The sequence below is a fragment of the Artemia sp. Qi Xiang Cuo genome, chromosome 15 (assembly GCF_049724085.1).
Source record: "Artemia sp. Qi Xiang Cuo chromosome 15, ASM4972408v1, whole genome shotgun sequence".
NCBI classification, from domain to species: domain Eukaryota; kingdom Metazoa; phylum Arthropoda; class Branchiopoda; order Anostraca; family Artemiidae; genus Artemia; species Artemia sp. Qi Xiang Cuo.
Window position 1 is genome coordinate 49,620,003 of NC_142808.1, and position 26,961 is coordinate 49,646,963.

Sequence of the window (26,961 nt, forward strand, 5' to 3'; positions counted from 1 at the left end):
AGGAGTATATAAAATAAATAGATGAAATGACTATAACACAAAAAAATATAAACAAGCAACAACTTGCAATAGGCGTGAAAGCGAAATAGAATACATAATAAAAATAAAAATAAGTAAAAGCTCAAACATTTTTTAAATTATGTAGAAAAACGAAAAGGTTATGCATAGAGAGAATATATTCAGGCTTACGGTAAAATTACCTATCTTAATCTCAGCAAATTTCAACGGTTCTGGGATTTTAAATTTCTCAGCCAATACAGTCTTACTAAAACAAATAGGAAAACCAAATACAAATTTATAATATTTAAGAGAGCAAACACATATTGATAAAAAATTACAAACTTTAGAATTTCGAAAAATTAGGGAAGGATAGAAAACATGCAGGAAGGCTACTGTGTTAAAAATAAACCATAAAATATCATGACGATAGTTAACAGATAACCGTATTAAGACCCAAATGCCTTTCTAATTTTTTCTTGAATATTTCAAACCATAATCAACCACGAATCTTGAGCTGAAGCACAATATGGTAGACCAAGATAAACAACAGTGTCAGAAAGCAGAAATGAAATACTTCTATCAAAAATTCATTATACTCGGTTATTAACAGTGGCAGAAAAATATTGACATTTTTATAACATTAATACAAAAACCGTTATCTATAAGCTTACTAAAAAGTGATTTAATTATTCTAACTATTGGCCATCACTGGTATTTGATTTTGCCTATCTCATACGAAATGCCCTCTGATATACTGCTCTAATATCCACCTCTATTTTTATGACACAAATTCTAGGATCTCACAAGCCACTTACCAATCTTTTACCTAGCATTTGACATTTCATTAAATGTCTTTCTTAGTCCTGTTGTTGTTTCACTACAACCTACCACTACCAGTACACTGCCACTACACTACTGCTACAACCCAACCATAAAGACTAAAAGCTTATAAAATCAACCAAGACCTTTGCACCTATTTATACTTTTTGAGTATGTGAGCTATGGAGCATAGTGCTGTGATCATTCACATCACACGAGCAAGATCTTTCAAAGAAGCAATGTGATGAATCATAATTTATCAAACTAATTAAAGTTACTACTGGTGGACAAAAACAGTTTAAAAGTTATATGAATGAATAAGTGTCAGTTTACTGCCGTCAAAATCTAGTAATAGATCCAAGCTACTCTTGGCAGTTTGAGCTGAAGGAGGAGATGTAGCACCCTTTGAAGTTTTTGGCATAATTTCATCTTCTTCTGATTCACTGGATGATTCAGACTCGCTTGAGTCACTATCTTCGGTGGAGTCAACGGTTTTGGCAACAGTCTTTTCTTGTGTTGGCACGGACTTCTTTTCTAATTCTTGTTCTGATTCAAATTGGAGCTCCGATATTTCAGAGTCACGTTAGGTGTATGGTTACGAGGTTTTAAATTTTCTCTCAACCACAACCACATCTGAAAAAAAAAATCATAACCAAATTGAACCCAAAAGGATCAAAGTCTGGGAACGGTGTGAGAATCATTAGTCCTCATTCTGTTATTTATAATGAATAAATTATTAATTAAAAAAAGGCGCACACAAAATTACGATTTACCGAAGATTGAAAAAAAAAAACTGGCAAAGAAAACAAAAAAAAAACATATAAAAAAAAGAAAAAAAAAGAAAAAAAAAGGTATTTAAAATAAGTTAATAAGCCAAAAAACAATCATATACATTTAAGTCACGTCTTGATTAATCTTTTTTCAAAACTATGAGAGGCCTGTGGAGGGAGTTCGACCTTGAAATACTCGCCTTTTTCAATCCTTTCAAACCTAATACTTTTCGAAATTGAAAAAATAGATAGTTAACAACGCTATAAATTCATGTAAAGTCCATGTAGAAAAACAAATCGAATGTCTAAACAGTTACAAGAAAAGCGGAAATAAAATAAAACCACCGATGAGAGAAATTATCACCCCCCCCCCTCCTGAGAATGTGTCGATGACACTATACTGTTTTTTTTTACCTATGTATTTAAGATGTTTATTAAGGTGCAGGGAAATATTAGATGTGCTTATCACTGATATGCAACCCCCCTTACCACCCGTTATGGATTACTTTTACAAACTGACACTCGCCGACCAAAGTGTTGTATTTTTAGACATTATTTTTTTTTTAGAATCCTTTACTCAAAGTACTGAAAATGGTAAAAATGATAACTTATTATTTAAATTGTTAAAGTGGAAACTTGCATATCCAACTATATCTTAAGAATTAGGTATGGTCGATAATTCAACACCTAATCAGCTGGGGCTAATTTTCAGCATTTTTATTGGGGGGGGGGGGCAAGAAAGGTCCATATCCAGATAGTCAAAGGGCATGGGATGTATAATAATTGTTTTTTTCACATTATTGGGAGAGCAGCTGCCCCCCTTGCCACCCCCAAACGACTTCCCTGCTAGTCATCAAAAAATAAGCTAAAAACATATAACACCAAAAAACTTAAAAAGGTGTAGCTTTCTATTGAGGAAAAGCTGTCTTTTGAAATTAATAGATTGGTAGTGTTTTAATTTTACAGAGAGGTAGCATTATCAAATTTACCTGATTTGTTTCTCTTATTTTTCTCACGATTCACCTAGGCAACTTGCCACAGATTGTCCTTGTCGGCCAACCGTCTAGGGCCAAACGAAAAGCAGGTTATCCCGAATGGAGTGGGAGGATGTTGTAAGAAGATTTAAAAAAACCAACAAAGAGAAAAATCTCTAAAAAAAACAAACAAACGAGACTGTGGCCAGTGGAGAGAAAAGAAAAACAACAGAAACAAAACAACGCGGATATTTCGCCTGTATACCAACAAGGCGTCTTCAGCACGAAAGACACAAAAAAACAAACAAGATAAAACTAAAAACCAATAAAACCACCACCAAAAAAAAAAAAAAAATGTACAATCGGCGCAAACAGATCCACGTAGGGAAAAGATGAGAATATAGAGTTACTTCAGTGAGGACACCAGAGTAACTGAGGAAAAATAAAAAAAAATGTAAATTACTTTAATTATTAAGTTGCGAAAAAATCCTTTTGTTAGCTATTACTGAAGCAAATCGTTTTGGTCTAGCAGGTAAAATAGTCACCTGGTGATTATTTAAAATCTTTACTCCCTTATTGACAATTGATTCACTCTTTAGAAGGTTATCATAAATTGGGTCAATATTTAAATTACCCGTGTCCCTCTTTATGGAAAGGTTAGCAAACATATGTATTTTAATTTCTATGGATTCCCTGGCCCATTGGGTGTACCCCTTATCATTAGAAACAGCCAAGGCTTCATCAAGTTTTACAAAATGATCTGGTTGAAGCCAAATATGCTCTGCTAAAGCTGAAATGAAAGTTTCTGGAGGCTTGCTTAATTGTAGGGTTTTTTTCTATTGAATTACGGTGTTCAATAAACCTTTCAACAAATTGTTGGTGAGTCCTACCAATATAGAACTTCCCACAAGAACACGGAATTTTATACACCCCACTTACTAAATTTCCCCGAGTTAAATCCTTACAAGAACTAAAAAAAACTACTCATTGGCCTCAGCAATTGGAAACATGTATCAATACCAAACTTACGTAAAACCCGTGAAAGTTTCTCCCCCAAACCAGGTACATATGGTAATGAAATGAAGCTTTTTGATACAACTAAATCTAAAGACTGAGAAACCTCAATAGCCCTACTATTATGTTTGGCCCATCTATTTTCAATTATTTTATGAATGAACTTAATTTTATAACTTTTACAAAACAAAATATCCCTCAAGTATAACAATTCCGAATCCAGAAATTCCTGGGACCATATTCTAAAGGCTCTATCCACTAGTGAAATTACAACCTCCCATTTCACCGACCTAGGGTGGCAAGAATGAAAATTTAAATACCTATCATTGTGCGTAGGTTTTCTGTAAATCGAGAAAAGTAAATGGAGATCCCTTTTAATTAATAAAATATCCAGAAAAGGTAATTGATTATTATCCTCAAATTCAACTGTAAATTTAATATTATTATAAAAACTATTTAAATGCTTACAAAAAAGGTTTAAGGAGTCCAACCCATGTTTCCAAACGCACACCACATCATCCACGAACCTACCCCAGAAGCAATGGGAGATTCTAAAACTATTTATAGAGGAGGTTTCAATGGCATCTATGAATAGATTTACCAATAAAGGAGAAAGAGAAGCCCCCATAGGTAACCAAAAAATTTGTCTATAAAACTCCCCTCGAAAACCAAAATAAACAGAAAATTCATTTACCAGAATAATTAGTTTCATAATGACATCAATATCCAAACTGGCTAACGTCACATCCTGTATTAAATCAAAGTGTTTTTCTAATTTACTTTTTAAAATATCCTCGCACCTTTTTAAATCACAATTTGAATACAAATTGTGATATTTGAATACAAATATCCATCTTCCTGGGAGATGGTCTAACAAACTTTGAATAGATTGGGATGGAGGAGGAGCGTGCGCAGCTGTGTTGACATAGTACCTTAACAGTCCTGGCGAAAATGTTATTCTGCACTAAATACTTCAGAACTTTTAAATAACTAAAATAAAAATCGTTAAATAGGTTGATTTTATTTTATGAATAATCAAATCAGGGGGGGGGGCAAAAAAAAATTTTACTATAAGATAAATTATAATTTTTATTTTATATTAATCTAAACTAAACAATAAAACAAAAGGCCATTAAATTAAATTTAGATAAAGCAAATGAAAAAATGCCATTCTTACAAGGCAAACACTGGCTAAGGTATGTCAAATATAAAAACAACATAAAAAATAAATGCAGATGGCAAATTTTTATATAGTCAAAAATCTCTTTGTTTCTTTAGCTGTTACTTAAATAGAAAATGTTTAGGTTACGTTTAAATAGAGATGTCATTTAAATAGAAATGTTATGTTTAAATAGAAATATGGATAGCCTAGTTAGAGTAAATTTCCCCACAATCCCTCTAAGGGAATATACAATTTTAATTTACATTGACAGATATTGAACTAAATTAAAAGATCTATACACGTCCAGGTTATCAAAATGGCGTATCTACAATATCTCAGGAACACCTAGGGTTCTTAAACTTAAACTATCACGGAATTTTGAAGAGGAATTGTAACTAAACCAAAAGTAACTATGAGCATTTACGATTAATTTGTTATAGTTTTATCAGAACTCATCTTTTATTTAATTCTTCCGATTTGCCCCTCCCCCCCCCTAATTAAAAAATACTTATTTAATCGTTCGCAAAACACTTGAGTGAATTAAAAAAAAAAGAAACTGTTTTGTTTTAGTTAATATTGAATAAAAAAACAAGTTCTTTAGCTGAAAGTAAGAAACAATGTTAAAAGTTAAAAGAATAGAAACTATTCCGTATATGAGGGAAGCTGCCCTCTCGGCAGCCCCTCGGCAGTTGCGTTAGTGTTTTAAGTGCTTCCAAAAAACTTCTTATTTCAATCGTGTTCCAGCAGTCGTTCCTAAAGAATTGGAACAAAAAGCCAAGATTCAGCGTAAAAAGCAATGGGTTGCGGAGGGGGGAGCCCTTCATATACACAGAATAATTTCTATTTTTTTCAGTTTTAACGTTGATCCTTACTTTCAATTGAAAAAACTTACTTTTATTATTTAATTTCTTATCGTTTTTAAATCCTACCGAGGCCTAAACCAAGATATAACGTGGGGTATGGGCCCCATGATCTCTCCATTTCTTATGGTAGCTTGTATATGTTAATATTTGTAAATTGGTTGGTGTTGCTATAATTTTCATCATTTCTGCTTAAGAATTAAAAGGTTAGATTGTAATCAAAATTTTAGGCAATGTTAATGTTTAGTCAAAAGTTTCGGTGAACAGTAGTTTCGGTGAACAGTAGCAGAATTTCAGGCGGACAGAAAGAAGTGTGATTGTTCCAATCAATGGATTGTTTCTAAGAATTCTATTTTATTGTTCAATAGTGTTACTCCTCACTTCTATATGCATGCCAACCTTTTCTTGAATTCCAAAATGACTCTCCAAGATACATGATAAGGCGAGGAACCTTATTCTTGAGAGACATCTTTCTACTACTAAGCCACTGCGTCGTTTGATGGGGGTCTTTATTTTCTCATGTCTATTTCACTTTCTTTCGACTATAGGGTGGTGTTCCTGTGGATCTCTGAATTGTTCTATCTCTTGTCTCTGATCCATCTTCATATAATCTCCACAATTCAGGGAACAGGTCTATTCCATTCACCCGTCACCCATTCACCACAGTCAGTCAGATCATGCTGTTTGGAATATTTTACCAGAGTCAGCTAGAGATTGTAACTCCTATGGTGTTTTATAACCAGATTAAAAAATGTGACCTACGCAATTTTCTTCTTTTTATGCCGTTTTTTTTATTCGTAAATGCTTTTCAGCATTATTTTTTATGCTCCTTCCAGGGTATATGTTTCTAAGCCATTTTGAAAACATATGTTGTTGTGTCTCTAAATCGTCGCACCTCACTCTGGCTAGGTTTATGACAGGTATTAAGAGGTGGAAGAGGTGGTAATAAGGCCTCCGTCCCTTTTTGATTTAGTGTATGTTTCCAATTTGTTGTATTTTTTCTCTCTTTCTCCCTTCATTTCCAGTCACACAGCTTTGCTGGGGAAATAAGACGGTGACGTTTTTTTTCTTTTCTATTCAAATTTATGTTGAATAAAAGTGCTCTAAACTATCTATAATATTATTGTATAATATAATATACATTTTATTCATATACATTTTGAACATGTTATATGTTTACACAAAGCTTCGAGGAAAGGGCAGACATGCAAAGGATTTTTTCAGAGGAATTGTTAAAGCATGGCAAAGTCTGGCGATGGGGTGACAAACGCAATCTGTAATCTGTAATGAACAAAGTGGTTCGACCGCTCAATTAGCTTGAATCACAGTAGAATGGAAAGGGACTAGAGAAAAAGTCTTTTAATTTGCGATCATTATATGTCGCAATATAACCCATCTACCTTCCCATAAAAAATATATATGACAGAATTATGTATTTCCTAAAATATGAGATAAAGCTAAGACAAATGAAGAGAGAAGAAAGAGAGAGGAGAGAGAAGAGCGGAGTGACAAAATTTAGTCTAAGTGTGACTCCCACATCCAAATGTTGCCAGTATTGTATTTATCGACAGAAAATTTAATACAATACAAAAAAAGGAAAAATGAAATCCAGACGGAAAAACACCAAACATATATTAAACGTAATTGGACACAATAAGAAAGTTCAATGGCCAGCAACAATATGCTAAAACCATATAATAAAACAATGAAAATATGAAATATACTGAACTTCCAAATGTTACTAAATAAAATTAAAAATAAAAGATCAAGAAGGATCAAAAGAACATAAAACCACTTAAAATGGAGTCAAACATTACCATTCGAAAAAAAGACGATAAAGAACTTGCTTGAACATGTTCACTAGGTTGAGATGTGGTCAAGGTCATATCCAGGGAGGATTAGGGGATTTGAACTACCACCCTCAAAATGGTTCTTCGACTCGTAAACACGTAACAAAAATGAATTCAAAAAATTGTTGGTACATTTTTTTAATTTTTTTTTTTTCCCAACCCCCCCCCCCAAAAAAAAAACCCTCCACGAACAAAAATACCGGATACGATCCTGGATGTAGCCAATTAAATAACGAAACCTTTGAATGTTTTCCAAAAACGTAAGAGGGAGTGAGACGCTTTAAAGGGAGTGAGAGGCAGAGGAGCATTTATCAGCGTTTCAAAACCACAAACTTGTATCAGTAGTAGCTCTTGGGACAGTTTTTATATAGAAACATTTACAGCCAAATCAACTTGGTGATATGTCACCAATCTTGGGACTAGAAAAATATCAGCCACATATGGGATTGCCCACTCAACTTGCAATAATTTAAAAGCACAGCTTTAAGAATAAAAGAAATTGGAGGCCTCATTATATTCTATCAACAAAAGAGGTGGTGGTGACCTCAAAATTACTTGGAGCCTTATAGCACGCAACTTAATAACCCTTGCAGCAGAAAGAATCATAGGAACTCGAGATTTTAGGCGGAGAGGGGGGGGGAACAGAAGGCCCTTCTATCTTGCCTGTTTTCCTGACTTTCGCAGTAAAGAGTTATTCAGACACCCCTGCTTCATAAAATAAGAAATGCGGGTGACTTTATTTTTTATTCACAAGAATAATTGTAGCAACCTCAAAATTGTCTAAAGCCTTGCAATGCTTAAGACTTTCTGTCGTCAATTCACATGCATCTGACCTTGATAAAAAAAAACTGCAGATTTTTGTCAAAAAACTAATAACAAAAATACAAAAAAAAACATTTTCAATGACACTTATTGACGCTTTTTTAGCCCGCTCAAGTTCTATAGGCAAGGTATTTAATGTTTGTACAGCTAACAGGATTTGTGCAGCAACTACAGCAGATATTTAAGAAAATTTGACGTTGATCTTTAAAGTTTGGCCATTAATTTGTATTTTTTTTTTGTTTGTACTCCAGACTATTTAATAGCATACCACAATGTGTGCACGCACTGTGGGCTAAGAAGTTGTCTCATGTTTGCATATAGGAATAGAAAGAGAGGATTTGCCCCTAAAAATAAAAAAAAAGATTGAAAAAATACCAAAAATACCCTTTTTTCTTTTTTAACCCCCTTCCTCTCAGTCCCCATAAAATTTTCGGATAGTCGAAAGTCCCCTTCGGCGACATTTTCGAAGAACTTTTCCGAACAAAGACAAAGAAATATGGGATGCAAAAACTTCTTTTTTTTTCCTTACATATGAAAAAGAGTTCCATTCAACCTCTCACTTCAAAGAGTCAAACCTATGGGCACCTATGAAAAGTGGTATATATAGATCATAATGGACCTAAGATAAATATTATAATCACCCACCTTCTCCGTCAGAGGAGCTGGAGTAAAATGTCGGTTTTTTTTTCGAACTTTCTTCTTGAGCATATTATACAGAAACTCGTCCCGCATTGACGCGAGTTGGTCGGGATGGAGCGTCTACATTTCGTACTGTTGAATCAGGTGCAACTTCTGGGAAGTCAGGAAAATCTCTATATCCATTCGCCCTGATATTCAAAAAATGAGACAGCGATCCCAGCTGGAAAGTATCTCGATCTATAAATACCAAAAAAATAATGTAAAATTACGCAAACATATTAGGAAATAGGAGGGAATAGAAAAAGATGCAAAAAGATTTTTGTTTTTAAGATACAAAAATATTGAAAACATGTGAAAAACAAAACATCTTTTCGAAACATAGAAACTGTTAAAAGCCTAGACTTTCGAGGCCAAACACCATACCTGTGTTTCTATTCCCCCACCAGAATTTTTTTTTTCGGAGGCCCCTTCCCTGCGAATCTAGACTGTGTGCACCTATACATCTCTATCTAAATGCAAAACTTGACTGGCATAACGCCCCAATTAGAGACTGATACTCTCGGGCCCAGTATTGACTTTCTTTTATACAAACTGTGGCAAAAATATGCTCCCGTGGAGCATCCACAGAGAAAGGGACAATGTTGGCACCCCTCACAGTGCATTTGCAGGATAGACTTATAAACTTATATAGCTTCAAACTTATGGGTCAAGTACCGCGGATGAAAGAGGAATAGACCATCTCGTCGCTAAAATATTTGTCCAACTTCAACTCCATGACGAAAATGCATACAAATAAATTTTCAATGATTTTTGTAACCCCGCCCCCCGAACAAAAATCGTAGATATGAACCTACCTTATATGACGGGTTTATCCCTCATCTATCCCCCGGTCTTTGCACAAAATTGTATGTTTCTTTAAAAACGTCTTGTTGCACATCAACTGACCTTGTATTTGAGAAGAAGTTTTTAGAATTGGGACAAAAAGCTACACTTTAGCACAAAGAGTGGGGGCCTGAGAAATGAAGAGCCTTCCTCATATGCGGGATAATTCTGTTCCTTTTAAGTAACAATATCCCTCTTACTTTCATTTGAAAAAGCTTGTTTTTAATATATAATTTCTGTTTGTTACTAATAGCCTACCCAGGCCTACCGTATATGCAAGCTCCCCCTGTATCAAACCTGACTTTTCAACTCGACTTTCGCAGAGCGGCGTTTGCATAACAGCACCTTATTTAGTACATTTGAATCTATAATTTAAGCATGCTTATTAAAAATAAAATATCGCCTCCCCAGTGCAAGTTTTTTATGTGTTACTAGTAATGCTAACAAACTTTGACATTAACAAGTTTTTGCATACTAAGAGTAAGAATGAATAACACATCTTGTTCTTGCTACGTAGTCAAAGCTCCGTGGTATACAATTTGGTTTCTTTTGAAAAAAGATGCTCTTTAGTTATTGTTTATTACTACAAGCTGTTTTACACAAGGCTGTGCTAAATGTGAAGGAGAGCATTATTCTCTATTATTCAACACGTTTTTGACACTCCATTCGTATAAAATTCTTAGAGAATAACGGCCCTCCTTGAAAAAATCCCCTTGTCCAAATTTTTACTAGGAGGGAGTTCTAAATGTAGAGAATTATTAGAGGGCCTTTATTACAATTGATTTTAGGGCAACTTCAATAAATAAATCTTCTGCATAGTTCTCCACCACCACTAGCTGGGGGGCCAGGGGGCTACACTTACCCAAAAACAAGACATAGAACAATATATATATATATATATATATATATATATATATATATATATATATATATATATATATATATATATATATATATATATATATATATATATATATATATATATATATAATAATAATAATAATAATAGATCTATTATAACAAAAAAAAACAGGCCATACAGAACAGTATTCTTAATCACACTCCACAAGAAAAATAACATAAATATCAAATTTCACTCATTGATGTCTGCGCTTCATTTACATAATTACATAACTGCCTGATTGATCTTTTTACAGTCGTTTTGAGGCTACCCGGGCACACCAAATTACCACCCCCAAAAAACATTTACCATAATATATAAATTTTCTGGCACTCGGTGAGAATATTGGCGACATCCTCAAAACCTAGGTTACATCTGGGGCAAGAGTAATCCGCATTTGCATCTGCATCTGGGGCCACCCTATTTCTTTCAAATACTCTTTTTCTATTCTTTAGTGGCAGGCAGTTCGCTCGGATCCGAAACCAAGTCTTCAATGTTTCCCCCAGCAATCCTAGTTTAAAATAATATTCGAATCCAAATATCTCTTTTACATGGTAATAAAACTTCATTGTTTCAGTTTTTTTAACTGCCGGGCTCAACATTTGTACTTCCTGTTACTTTTTTATTACTAAAATCATCCCAAAAAACGACTCACCCTGATCTGAGGGACCTAGCCCCTCATTCCAAATATATGATAATCCTAATCCATCTAAAACATTTTTTATTTGATACGGCCACGATCTTTTACGTTTCGACCGTAGCATCTCCACATAAGTTGCTTTTGCTAACCTATCTTCTGACAGACTTAAAACCTTAAGCCAGTACCGGATCATCTGTGCTAAGCTACTCATTCTCAGCGAAAATATACCTAGGTCACCTTTTATAGCCTGATTGTGGGTCGTTACATGAAGACCACTTAATCTCTTAAAGTGTTGCAGCTGAATTGACTCCAATTGTGGTGCCGGGTCATGCCCCCAAAGTTCATCTCCGTAATGTATAGTAGGTAAAACTTTAGAATTAAAAACATATTTGTGCATTTTTAAATCTTTTATACTTGAAAGCCTTGAATTACGTAAAATGGCAGCTGAAACTGCTTTCCCTCTCTTAATCATCTCTTTTACATGCTCTTTCCATCCTCCTTTTGCTGAAAGTGTTATTCCCAAATATTTAAAATTTTCGCTCTCTTTTACTTTTTCACCTTTATAATAAAATTCTACTTTTTGATCATCATTCTTCACACGAATTCCTCTAAAAACCACAATCTCAGTCTTTTTAATATTCAACACTAGTTTCTTTCTACCTAAATATTCTTCTAATATACTCAATAAGATTTGGAGCTCCTCTGGTGACTTGCCTATCAACACCGCATCATCAGCAAAAAGCAACAGAGATAACGTCAGGTTCCCTAGTGACACTGTCGGGGCCCATACCTTTTTAAAATGGTCAACAATATCATTTATATACAACGTGAACAACCTAGGCGAAATACTACTACCCTGTTTTACTCCTTTTCTAATTTCAAACGGTGACGATAATCACTTCCCTAAAACTTTAACTATACCAAATATGTTTCTAGACATATCAGCTAGTATCCTAACGAAAAGTCTTGGTAAGCCTATCTTTAACAGTTCTAAGCACAGGAAAATCTTGTCGATGCTGTCAAATGCCTTTTCTAGATCTAAAAATGTAACGTATAACTTATTCATCCCTTTTGCATTTCTATCAACAACCACCTGTAAGACTAAAACCCCATCAATAGCATTATATCCATATCAAAACCCTGCCTGATCCTCCTTCAAAATCCTATACTTTTCTAACCAATGAGATAATCTAGCATCTAGTATTCTTTCTAATATTTTTCTCAGACTAGGTACTAAAGATATTGGTCAATAATTACTGTGATCCGCTGGGTCTCCCTTTTTGAATAGCGGCAAAATCAAGGATGTTTTCCATGATGAGGGCCATTTTCCAGACGCCAGAACTGAGTTGAAGATAGCCAAGAAGATGGGCATAAATAAAAGTTGGAGTTGTTTCAAGAGCACTGTTGGGATTCAACCGCTACCAGGTGCCGATCCACCTTCCATAGCGCTTATGCATTCTTCGATTTCTTCTTCCGATGCGGATTTTATCAGATCATAATCGTGTTCTTTCAGTGGGAAACTGGTCTCATTCTCTGTATTCGATAATTCGTCGCTGAACCAGCAGTCAAACGAATAGTCTTCATGAACCGCGTCATTGTAGTATGTAGGCCATGTTTTCGAGTCAGGTACTTTTGGCTGAGCTATGGAAAAACATTTTTTTATCATTCTCCAGAAAGACCGCGTATCACTCTTTTCATAAAACTGGATCAGCTCTTCCTTACCTTTTTGAATAGACAGTCTCTCCTTCTGTTTTAAAAGGCGTTTATACTCCCGGCGAACATTTTTAAAGCTTGTTACTAGTCGAAGCCTATTTTCCTCTATTTCCTCTTCCTTCAAAATCTCCATTTCTGTAATCGATTCTAATTTTTTTTATTCTACATTCCTCGTCAAAAAATTCTATATCCTTACAACCTCCTTTATTTCATAGAACTGGGCCTGCTATTTCGTGTAAAATCTCCGTGAACTCTTCTATCAATCTATCATGGTTATTTATCTTCTCTAAATCACTTAATCTTATAGCTACATCATCCTCTGAAAACGCTTCACTTAATTTAACCTTTTCCTCTGTAGACCATTCCCTCGGTATCTGACGTCTAACATTTTTATTATAAATACTACAATCACTTGAAATATCCCTCCTTTTGGGAGCGCTCCTTGATCTAATTTCTAAAAATACCGGTAGATGGTCCGATCCTACTAGCTTAAGCAAATCCACGTCAAGGTAATTTGGATACCAGCGAATATCCACCCAAACATAATCAATTAAACTTGCTTTAGCCCCAGATACGCATGTAAAGTCACCCCGACTTTTATCCTTTCCAAATCTTCCATTTCCAATCATCAAATCCAATTCTGCGCATTTCAGCAACCTTCTTCCCCATTGATTTATTCTTCTTTTTTTCATCCCTGCTAGCTCTGGGACTTCTGTAGACGGCTGGGACTGCTGACGGAATACCTGGAATTAACACATCATTTAATTCAACTTCATCACTAGTATAAGCATGAAAATCGCCCATTAATATCAATCTATTATTTTCAAAATTAGCTCTTTTTTCATCTGATTCTTTTATCAACAAATTCAACGTATCTTCATTTCGGTGCGAGCTATTTTGAGGCGGAATATAAATCGATCCTATTACAATACACAGTCCATCCCAACATTCTAATCTAATCCAAATAAGATTTTCTGATTTACTTTTCAGCTTTGTATAACTTTTGAAAGACTCATCATTAATCAACACTACAATGCCTCCAAAATAACGATTGTTAGAAGCAAACTCTCGCGATGCACTTTCCACATTAAAACCTCTTACATTTGGAGTTTCACTTGGGCAATGCCAGGTTTTGTCACTGTCAAGTACCCCACCCCCCCTAACACCTGAGTTTTTCTTGTCGAAGTGCAGACTTCCCAATATCCTAGTATGTAATGCCCGATCACTAAACAATAAAACCGACGAACTTGAAGTAGTTCTTAAACAGACGAGTTCCCCCATTGCTGTTATCACAGAATGTTGGGATATTAACGATGAAACCGGGCATATCAAGGGGTACAAGTGTTTTTTTAATACGAGACGCGACCGAGGGATTAACCGACGAGGCGGTGGGGTCGGACTGTACTTTCGGGAAGACTTACCTTGTAAATTACTAAGTCAGCCCAGTGAATCATGCCATGAAGTAATTTGGGTCGAATGCAAACCAAAGCGCCTATCAAAGCGATATTCGTGCTTGGTTGTAGCTGCAGTTTACTACCCCGAAAGTGCAAAGAACAGAAAAGAACTGATCCAGTATATCCAAAACTGCACTGATGACCTACGCCGCAGACACGCAGCGCCTGCTTTTGTAATCGCTGGTGATTTCAATCAGACTAATAAGGCATGGGTCTCCAGCATGCTTGACCTTAAGCAAGTTGTCTCAATCCCTACTCACGTCAGTGGTAGTATATTAGATCTTATTTTCACGAACATTCCCGATTATTACGAAGTACCCTTCTCTCTCGGTCCGTTGCATAACTCTGACCATAACACACTTCTTTGGAAGGCCAAAGTTGGCCTTCCAGCACCACGTAAAGTAAAAATTACCACTCGACCTATGACTAAAGAGGCAATTCGTTCCTTTGGACAGTGGATTGGGACGTTTGACTTTGATGAGATTTGCTCTATGACAGATATCGACCAGAAAGTTGATACTTTCAACTCTTTGCTGTCATGTAAATATCACGAACATTTCCCTGAGAAAAAAATAACTGTTAGTGATACTGACAAACCTTGGGTAACACCCGATCTAAAGAAGCTTATCTTAACTCGCTGCCAGTTACATCGCAGTGGGGATATTGTTCAAGCAAACAAACTTCGTAACCGCATTGTTAAACTGTTACGAGCAGCGCAGAAAAGGTACGTTCATGACAAAGTCTCGCCTCTCCTTCAAGGTGAGCCCCGTAGGTGGCACTCTGAAGTCAAGCGTCTTACCGGTAAACGTACCACCAGTGAAATTAAGATACAGAAAGACGACAAAACGCTGATAAAATCAGCCGAAGTGAACGCCTTTTTCACTTCAATCTGTACTACTCACCCGTCCTTCACCGAAGCCGAAATCGAAGCCCTCATTGCTGACGTCTCTGAAGATACAATCGTTGAAGTATCCGAGTTCGCGGTGTATAAAGAACTTCAAAAGTTAAAAAGCAACTGTGCTTCTTACCCAGGAGAATTGCCAGTTAAACTTTTAAGAGAATATTCTATGTTTTTAGCAAAACCACTCTCATCAGTGATCAATCAGTCGTTCAAGGAGCACAAATTCCCGAGTGCTTGGAAAAAAGCCTACGTCCGCGTCTTACCTAAAGTCAAAGACCCGAAGTCCTGCAATCAGCTTCGTCCGATTTCTATTACGCCTAATATGGCTAAAGTGACTGAATCTTTTATTTATAGAGAGCTCCTAGCCCAAGGTCAGCCAGCCCTTGATCCGTTTCAGTACGGATGCCTGAAAGGGAGTAGTACGACACATTATCTAGTACGTCTCTACCACCTGATTACCGAGTGGTTGGACAAAGGCAGTAGCCTCGTTGACCTGCTTTTAGTCGACTATCGTAAGGCTTTTGACTTGATCCGCCACTATACAGCAGCAAATAACCTCAAAAAGATGGGCGCTAGGAAGCATATTTTGCTCTTAGTTGTTGACTTCCTGCGTAACCGCTGTCAGTGTGTCTATGCTCTCTTCCCTAGTGACTTAAACTCTGAGTGGGCTGAACTAACGTGTGGCGCACCACAAGGCACTAAGCTGGCAGCTCTTTTGTTTTTAGCGGTAATTAACTACATTATCCTCGAGTTTGAAGACAGATTCAAATACGTGGACGATCTCTCCCTACTTCTGAAATATCTTGCTGAAAAGTCAGACGTGTATCCCCAGTTCAGCAGTGAGATCAGGAACTCCTTTCTCGAGGCGTGTAGCATTAATGACCTCCAGCTTAATATGAATAAAACAAAAGTCATGAGGTTTAATCCGCTTAAGCGTGACCTCTCATGCCCGGTTCCTTGGTACCCTACTACCTCAACCTCAGTGATTCTCGGGGTTACTTTCAGTGACGACTGTTCATTTAGCGCGCACATCGCCGGTCTGGTGAAAAAAGGTAGTTGCGCATTACTTTCGCTAATTACCTTGCGCCGACTGGGTTTCTTACAAAGTCAGCTGAAGACGGTTTACGTCACGTATGTGCGCCCAATCCTTGAATATGCGTGTCCTGTGTGGGGCCCTCAGGCTCATAATATTGAATACCTAAGTGAAGATCTGGAAGCCATTCAAAAACGGGCAGTGAAAGTGATACTAGGCCCGAAATACAACTCTTATGAGGCTGCCGTTAGTACCTTACGACTGCCAACGTTGCGTGATAGGCGCTTACAGTTAATGTGCAATTTTGGGCAGTCCCTTCTTTCGTCCCAGAAACACCGTTCGTTGCTTCCCCCTCCTGCACCTATCACCGCCAACACCCGCCATAAAAATCAACTAGTGCCGCCAAAGTGTCGAACAACCCGTCACAGCAATTCTTTCGTGCCTTTTTTTGTCAGTTATTTAAACCGCCAGTGACCAGTTTTATGCAATGTACTAAACAGCGCCATTTAGTCGGGGCTTCGGCCACGGCTACGATAGTTGTTTATAAATAAATGAGTCTATGAGTCTATGAGTCTATCAGGTTTCAATTAATGCTACAAAGTCAAAATTTGACAAATCACTTTCCACAGAACTTAACTTATTTATTATATCCTGTACAGTCCAAGATACAAACTTCAGGGTTTGTGTATGGCCTTGTCGATGCTATTGAGCTCCGTAATCACTCGGGGGGAAAGCTAACCGGTAATAATCGTCGCACCTAGGTCTAATAATACCCGTGTACTGCCACGGCCGTTTTCTTTGTGTCTGCCTGAACGGGTGTGTATTTTGTCAGGAAATCGATGGCTGATTCCCTTCAATAACCCTGCTTGTCGGTGGGTTGTCATTTCTGTGCCGTACATTTCTAGCGGTGCGACTGTCAGTATTATCGACGGGGCTAATCTTGCTGCTTTTATGACCTTTCCCTGTTCCTATTGTTTTCGGCAAGTTGCTGTTTCTTTCAACTATCGTGTTCGTTTCACTTTCATTACCAGAACAGTCCGACTGATCTGAAGGGAAATTCTGGACTGAACTCTGGTTATTTTCATTCACATTAGCGGGATTTAAACCTCTGATCTCTGAGTTACTCTCTGCTGCATTAGGGGCCCTAAATGGTTGGCTTACCGTCATGTCTTTTATTTTTTTACATTCACGGTCGTATGTGTACGTTTTACCATCAATGATAAGCCTATCGCCTTTGAGCCGCGCATTTTGGCCTTTTACTAGGGCTTGGGACAGCACTGGCTTTAAATTTTTTCTAGCCTCGCGTTGATACGTAGTGTAGTCCGGAGCAATCCCTACGCCGTTCTGTTTCAATACTAAATTATTCCTGAGAACCGCATTTCGTATTTCCAATTCATGCCACTTAACTATTACAGGGCCTGATCTCAGGCAGAAAGCATCTTTTATGTCCCTCCGAGAAAGCTATAGGTTCGGGAGACACCAAGTAAGAAACTCACAAAGCTCATCCTTCAAACTCGACTGGGATGGACCAGTCACAGGGAAATTGTAAAACACGAGGTTATAACGCTTTATTTCTGCCTCCAATGCGTCAATTTTCAGTGTAGACTCCCTGAGTTTGTTCCTCATTTCCGCTAGATCGTTTGAAATTTCTGATTTTGTTGTATCTAGCTGTTCACTAAAACTATTCATTTTTGCCTCTATACCGGATAAGCTGTTTGAGAGCTGTGGGATCAAATCAAGTTTGAAATTTATTTCACGCACAAACTGAGAAATAGCGTCGGGATCTGACGCATCCAGAAGTTGAGATGGCTGAATCTGATTCCCCTCCATTTCTGATTGCGTATTCAAGATAATTAAGATTGCCTACCTTATTCTCTGCCAGCAATATTCTCCGGCAGTAGAGTTTATTCGTTGCGTCCCGCTTTAGCCCGGGACACAGCTTTGTAGCGCTCTCTTCTTCAGTTGTCTAAGAAATGAATCTTAATCCGGAGACGCTGCTATACTGGGGGGCGTGGCTAACTTCTTCCCGTCCTTGCGCACTGAATTGTGTATTAACTGTTTTAAACTAATAGATGTTATCGCTCTGAATGACCGATGAATACTGATATATATATATATCAGTATTCAGTATATATCAGTATATATATATATATATATATATATATATATATATATATATATATATATATATATATATATATATATATATATATATATATATATATATATATATATATATATATATATATATATATATATATATATATATATATATATATATATATATATATATATATATATATATATATATATATATATATATATATATATATATATATATATATATATATATTATATATATATTATATATATTATATATATATATTATATACATATTATATACATATTATATACATATATATATATATATATATATATATATATATATATATATATATATATATATATATATATATATATATATATATATATATATATATATATATATATATATATATATATATATATATTTATATATATATATATATATATTATATATATATATATATATATATATATATATATATTATATACATATTATATACATATTATATACATATATATATATATATATATATATATATATATATATATATATATATATATATATATATATATATATATATATATATATATATAAATGTAAAAATGAAAAATATTTCTATTTAAAGCTTGGTGATAACAGAGCACCAGGTAGAATATATATATATATATATATATATATATATATATATATATATATATATATATATATATATATATATATATATATATATAAATGTAAAAATGAAAAACATTTCTATTTAAAGCTTGGTGATAACAGAGCAGCAGGTAGAATCCCCCCCCAAGCATTTCCTTTTCTAGGAAACCTGGATTTTGGCATCTTTATTAACGATGTTTTTTGTTTCCACATGATTGATTTTTATAATTTTCGATGATGATGAAATTTTTCCAAATTTTCATTTCAAAAACAATAACGTGCACTGCCTTTCCATAATACTATCAGTAAAAAGGATTGAAATAATTACGACAAGAATTGGTTTGTTTGTTGTTTGTTTTATTTTTATTTTTCTCGCTCTTATGGGTTATTTTTTTTCTTTATTCTATTTTGTAATTTACAGGGGACGGCGATTTGATACACAGTCAAATACACAAACATTTTTCTTCTACATACCTTATCTACCCCCAGTCCATATCTTACAACACATTGCCGTGAGGGCTGTGAGGGGGGGGGGGTTGGCATTCTCAAAGACATAATATAACCTTTCAATTACGTTGAAAAAAATTGCTATCTCAAAATATTGAGAAAGCTGTTTTCGAAGTTTCTACGACAACAAATAGCCATCTCAAAATTTCTACTAGATGCATTTCAGGCAAATACGAGGTGTGGGGGGGGGCCTCCACCCTGAGTCTTAACAAACGCGCTAGAACTTCTGATTACCAATCCAATGAGCCCCCTCCAAAGTTTATACGATCACCCTTTCTATATATACCTTATATGCCCCCAGGACTTAGCTTACACCTCTTGCCCTGAGGGCTTTGGGGAGTTTTCATCCTCAAAGGCATAACTTTCGGACCTTTCAATAATTTTGAACAAAATGGCTATCTCGAAATTTTGATTGGATGTGTTTGGAGAAATGGTGGGCATGGGAGGGGGGAGGTTGCATTTTGCATTCTGGAAAAATGCAAGATGAGTGAGGGGGGGGGGTATCCACCCTCCGATCACTCCGAATCTCAAAAAAGGCACTAAAACTTCTGATTAGCAATCCAATGATGGGAGGGGGGTTATCGCCCTTTCTATAAATACCTTATATGCCCCTAGGACATAACTTAAAACCCTTGCACTGAGGGCTGTGGGGGGTTGTCATCCTTAAAAGTATCATTTCTGGGCCGTTCAACTACGTCGAACAAAATGTCTATCTCACAATTTTGATTGGATGTGTTTGGAGAAAGGGTGGGCGTGGGAAGGGGGAGGGTTTGAATTTTGGAAAAATATGAGCGGTGTATGTGGGGGGGGGTATCCACCCATCCGATCACACTGAATCTCAAAAAGGGCACTAAAACTTCTGATTAGCAATCCAAAGAGCCCCCTCCAAAGTTTATACTATCACCCTTTCTATACATACCTTACATGCCCTAAGGCATAACTTACAACCCTTGCTATGAGGGTTGTGGGGGAAGGGGTTGTCGTCCTCAAATGCATAATTTCCGGACCCTCAACTACGTTGAACAAAATGGCTATCTCAAAATTTTGATTGAATGTGTTTGGGGAAGGGGTGGGCGTGAGAGGAGGGTTATTTGCCCTCCGATCACTTTCAACTATTAAAAAAGGCACTAGCCCCTTCCATTACCAATCGAATGAACCCTTTTCGAAGTTTCTACGACAACTGCTTCGAATCGAAGTGCCCTGGTCTGTACAAATAATACATTGTGTCCACATTACTCTTTACTTAGGCAGCGCTATTACGCTGACTATGGTACCTTATAGGCCCCCAGGGCATAGCTTATAATCCTTGCCCTGAGGGTTCTAAGGGAGGTGGGTCATCCTCAAAGACATAATTTTCGGACCTTTCAACTACGTTGAACAAAATGATTATCTAAAAATTTTTATTGGATGTAATTGGGGAAAAGGTGGGCGTGGGAGGGGGTCAGTTGCCCATCATCCACTTTCGACTACTAAAAAGGGCACTGGCTCTTTCAATATCCAATGGAATGAACCTTTTTCGAAGTTTCTACGACAATTCCTTCGATACGAAGTGCCCTGGTCTTAAAAAAAAAAAATAATAATACATTGTGCCCACATCGCTCTTTATTTAAGCAGCGCTATTGCGCTGCCTATGAAAAAGAGGGGCTGATTATTTACTCGATGGCAAGGAATAATATGGTTGGCTCATGTTAGTTTGTCGCAGACGTAAAAATCACTGAAATTAAAGGACACTTTTACCCTTGAAAAAGAGTAAAGTTATCTCTGTTTTTTCCCTTTCCTTTTTTAGGGGAAAACAAATTTTCTTTTTCTTTTCCAGTCGTTACTACAACTAAGGCTACAAAAGCTACAAAAATATTTTGTACTACTACTACAAAAGTATTAAGGTGAAGCTTTCAGGGAATCATTAAGAGGGTGTCGAACTCAATAAAACACACTATGCACATGCAATTGTCAGAAGGTAGTAGGAGTATCAAGTTGTAACTTTCTAGGCATCTTGAGGGGAATGTTTAACTAACCAAAAGGCACTATAGTTCACACTGCTACTACCACTACTACTACTACTACTACTACTACTACTAATACTACTACTACTACTGAGGCTAAGGGTATTAAGGTACAACTTCTGAAGGAATTATGTTGAACAGACTGAATTACGCTATATGAATACTGGTTGTCAACAGGGCGTATCAGCAATATACCAGGACCAGCTTAGGATATTAAGGTGAATGAATTAGGGCATGTTAAGGGGGATGTTGAAAAAACCAAATACACTATGTGAATGCTATAACTACGGCTACTATTACTACGGCAACTAGTACTACTACTGTAACAGCAACTACTACTACCACTACTACAACTGGTAATACTATCACAACTATTATAATTACTACTACAACTGACACTATGACTTCTACTACTACTACTGTTCCTGAATCTAAGGGGATTAAGATGAAACTTTCAGGAAATGTTGAGTGGAATGTTGAAATAAATCGACACACCATATCGATGCAGTTTATCAAAAGGGCGTAACAGATATGTCATATGAATAGTTTACAGTATCAAGTCCAAAATTTTAATGCATGTGGAAAAGGGATGTTGAACCGACCAAAAGATAGTACATGCATACTACTACAACTACTTCTACTGCTACTATTACTAATACTACTACTACTAAGGCTAAGAATATTAAGAGAGAATTTTCACGAAATTTTGAGGAGGACGTTGAATTAGATCCATACACACTGTGTGCATGCGAACTGTCAAAAGGGCTTATTAGCAATATTGCTGGACTGCCTTTGAATATTAAGTTGAATTTTTCAGGGCATGTTGTTAGTGCTACTACAACTAATAGTAGTAGTACTGCTACTGCTACTAGTACTACTTTTACTAAGGTTAATAGTGTTAAAGTGAAACTTTCAGGAATTGTTGAGGGGGATGTTGGACTAAATCAAAACACACTATGTGCATGCAAGTTATTAAGAAGGAGTATCAACAGTGTATCAGAAGCGGCTTTAAGTATTGAATAGAAACTATTGAGTCGTTTTGAGGGGATGTTGAAGTAACCAACTACCGACTATGTGAATACTAATTATACTAATAATAACAATGCTATAACAAGTACTAATTACAAGTTTCCTGTCACCACTACTTCTACTACCACTAACACTATTTCTAATACTAAGGGCATTAAGGTAAACTTTCAGGGAATGTTGAGGGTGGTGTTGAGCTGAATCAAAACACATTACGAGCATGCAGGTTGTCAAAAGGGCGTATCAGCAATTGCTAAGGAATCGTTTAGAGTATTAAGTTGAAGCTTTCAGGCATTTTGACGGGGATGAAAGCTGAACCAAAACACGTCATGAGCATGTAGATTTTAAAGAGTTGATTTAAAGCTTTCAGGCAATTTTGAGGGGGATGTTCACCTAAATTAAAACACACTATAATATCCCAGCAACAGCTTAATCTATTAAGTTAAAACTTTTAAGGCTACGAATATTACTATCACTTTTGCTACTGCTTCTACTACTAATACTGCTGCTATCAAACTAGAAAATAGCTTCTTTTTTAAACTACAACTATGAAAAAAGTTTAAGTGCATCTGGGTTATCAAATTGGCATAAGCAGGAAATCTTAAGACTGGAACAGGGTATCAAGTAAAAACTTACAGATAATTTTCATAATGCTAAAAAACTAAATCAAAAGGCGTTATATGCATGCGAGTTGTCAATAGAACCTATCGGCAGGCAAAGTGAAAATTATGTTTTTCTCATAAGGGTTTTCAGACATGGTGAATCTATTTGTGTAGTTTTCATTTCAATCAAACTATTTTTTTCAAAAATAGGCTGATTAGTTATCTGTTATATGGCACATTTGTGGGAATTATTTTTTCTCATTGAATGTTCATTTTTTTTTTTTTTTTTAAATTTCATATTTTAACAATTTGGAGTGCAGTTCGCTCTTTAAGAGGTCAAAAATTCTGATCCAGTCAGGATTTAATGCAATCACTTACCTTTATATTTTGACTCCAAAACAGGAGCTGGTTTAGGAGCCAGGAAAATTTTCTTCGGATTCTTTATGGCTTTGATGTTTTCAGCAGGGAACAGGATATTCCTAATTAGTCGGGCTCTATCCCTTATATCGTAGGATATATCATATTTAGCAAGATTCAACACATATTGGCACGACAGAGCCGTTTGTTTCGGATTTGTAGCAAATAGTTTTTCTGCCAAGTTCACAATTTGGAGTTTTACTAAATCTTCCAGCAAATAGTGAATGAATGAATGATTTTTATTACCCATCTTTAACAATACAAAAAAGTAAAAATGGAGTAGAGAGAAAATGAAAATAACACAATAAAACACATCAAACAAACGAACAACTTAAATTAATGCTTCAATAACTAAAAAAAAACAACATAAAACCAATGACGAAAACTATTTACATAAAAAGACAACCATTACACATTGCTGACTATTGCTTCATACATACAAGTGGTTGGGTCTAAAGACTTCAAAAACTTTTCCCTCCTGGTCGCGATCACGACGAAGGGGTCATCAAGTCCGTAACGCGCTGAAATCTGGCAGTTTCTTCGCCAGGGGGGAAGGCTAAGCAGATATTTTGCAAACTTATAGAACACTTGACGGATCGTTTTTTTTTTATCATCAAAAGTAAACAAAGAACAGAAAGGTGACAAAAATAAGATATGAGGGGTGGCAAAGGAATTGAAGATCCGTGCTAGAATGCGGCGGTTATATAGGCGTTTGCATGACAAAATCGTCCCATACGCTTTTCGGACTTTCTGTTTGAGATCATTTATTAGACAGGACCGGGTAGCTTTAAGATTAGACCCAATTGGCAAACCATGGTAAGTCATTGACGCTGCAGCAGTAACTGTATTACTACCTAGTGCAAATATGACAGGCGCCAACTCATAAATAATAGATATCGTTACAGAAACTTTATTTTTGAAAACAGATTGCAACAGATTTGTTACATATAACTTTACTTCTAATAACTGTGCAATATAATCTTCTATTATATTGAAATATCTATAATCTGTAATCAATATAATGCAAAATAACTTTGCAAACACTTCATGTAAATAATAGATATCGTTACAGAAAGTTACATTTTTGCAAACATATTGCAACAGATTTGTTACAAGACTAGATCCCCCTATAAATCATGGATTTTGTTACAGATACTACATTGTTGCAAACAGCTTTACTACTGATTTATTGTAAATAACTCTGCTGCTAAGTTCTATATTATGAGCTAAAAAAAATTTCTTATAAATAATGAATATCATTGTAGAAACTAGATTGACACAAACAGAAACTAGAAACCAGATTATCGCAAACAGTTTTACAGAAAAAAATTATAACAGATCTTATGCAAGTAGCTTTGCTCCCATGTTGACTATTTGAAGTTTGCCTGAAACCCACTATACAGATTAACTAAAGAGATTGTAACAAACGGATTTAAAACACATTTGCAAAAGATCATTAGCTTCTATCTGCAATAGTAAAGAAGCTTCCAATATATCTTAGTGTTTAGCGGAAGACAATTGATGCCCAGTGAAACAGTGATGAAGAATCTCTAGATTAAAGTTCCCTTGGACAACTAAAGTTTTTTTTTATACACCTCCGTATGGCAGTAATACTTTTTTATTTTTTCAAAATTTATGAATCATCGACTCTACCTTTATGTGTTACTCTGACAGAGTGGTTTCGATCTTTAATGAAAGCATCTCAATCCTCATCTGATTCGATCAAACGCCGTCTCTTGTGATCTTTTTTTCAGACCGTAGTTGCCTTTCTACAACCGGCATTGAACCAGAGAATAGAGAATAGACTTGTATTGTTTTAGATGGGATGCTTGAAATTAACTTTTTTTTCCCCTGTAACCTTAGAACTATCATTAACAGCACAATTAACAACATAGCCAAAGTGGAAACTATAGTGGTTAAATATATTCTGAAGATAAAAAAAACTTTTAGAAGCAAACGATCAGCCTTAATAATATCAAATACTCAAAACTTGATAATTCAATGTACGACTCAATACTAGTCCTACAGATACTTTTTGGGTATTAACTAAAAAAAACAAGTTTTTTTTTAACTGAAAGTAAGGAGCGACATTAAAACTTAAAACGAACAGAAATTATTTCATATATGAAAGGGGCTGTCCCTATCTCCACTCCCCACTCTTTGCGTCAAAATCTTTTATTATTTTATAAAGTACAGTTGTGATAATGAGTCAAACTTTAGCGTAAAGAGCGAGGCGTTGAGGAGGGGACGGCCCCTTTCATATACGGAATAATTTCTGTTCGTTTTAAGTTTTAATGTCGTCCCTTACTTTCAGTTAGAAAAAAACTTTTTTTTTAGTTAATTTATGAACGTTTTTTGAATTAATGTAGCTTTGATTTTAGCTCACCGTACAAGAATAATTAAAACGAAATTCTCATATTAATTTTCCTTTTTTGGCTAATTGGCATTCTCGAAATTTTGTTCTGACGTAACTTACGAATTAGCTCACGTGACGAATTTCTATATTCGTTTGTTTTTATTACGTATATTAGGGAGTTCGCTCCCTAGTCAATATCTCGCTCTTTACGCTAAAGTTCGAATTTTGTTCGAATCACAAACCCCTGAACCACAAAGGCCGGTTAATTGGAATAGATAGCTCTTTTGAAAATACGAAAAAAACTGCAGCGTAAACAGCGAGGTATTGACGAGAAGGCGTACCCCCTCATATACGTAATAATTTCTGTTCGTTTTAAGTTTTAATATTGCTCCTTACTTTCAGTTGAAAAAACTTTTATTAATATTTAATTTCTGATCGTTTTTTAAATAATGCTAGGAAATCTGGCGCCCCCTTCATAGAAATGTCCCTTCTCCCAAGGAAATATCCTCCATGGAAAGATCCTCCCCCGTAACCCCCTACACTGACCCCCACACCCCACTATAAAAAAAAACCACCTGAAAACGCCTGTATACTTACCAATAACCAATACTATATGCAAACAATGGGCAAAGTTTATAACTTGCAGCCCTTCCCCCAGGAACAGTGGGGGATTAAGTCATCCTCAAAGACATATTAAGTATACTTTAGACTATGCTGAACAAAATGGCTATCTCAAAATTTTGATTGGGTGACTTCGGGAAAAAAATGAGCGTGGGAGGGGGCCAAGTTGCCCTCCAATGTTTTCGGTCACTTAAAAATGGCACTAGAACTTTTAATTTCCGTTCTTATGAGCTA

General features: G+C 35.8%; 1 protein-coding gene across 1 annotated transcript in view; it reads right to left on the reverse strand.

Annotated features, from left to right (window-relative positions):
* The window catches only part of LOC148943785 (AP-3 complex subunit beta-2-like), a 120,934-nt gene that overhangs the window by 41,588 nt on the left and 52,385 nt on the right, over positions 1-26,961 (reverse strand). The window contains exons 5-8 of the mRNA XM_089101242.1: positions 24,563-24,716; positions 23,712-23,957; positions 8,987-9,147; positions 1,186-1,381 (exon numbers count right to left, since the gene is read on the reverse strand). Of these exons, the coding sequence (XP_088957368.1) occupies positions 1,186-1,381; positions 8,987-9,147; positions 23,712-23,957; positions 24,563-24,716 (757 nt within the window). The remainder of the gene's footprint in view (positions 1-1,185; positions 1,382-8,986; positions 9,148-23,711; positions 23,958-24,562; positions 24,717-26,961) is intronic.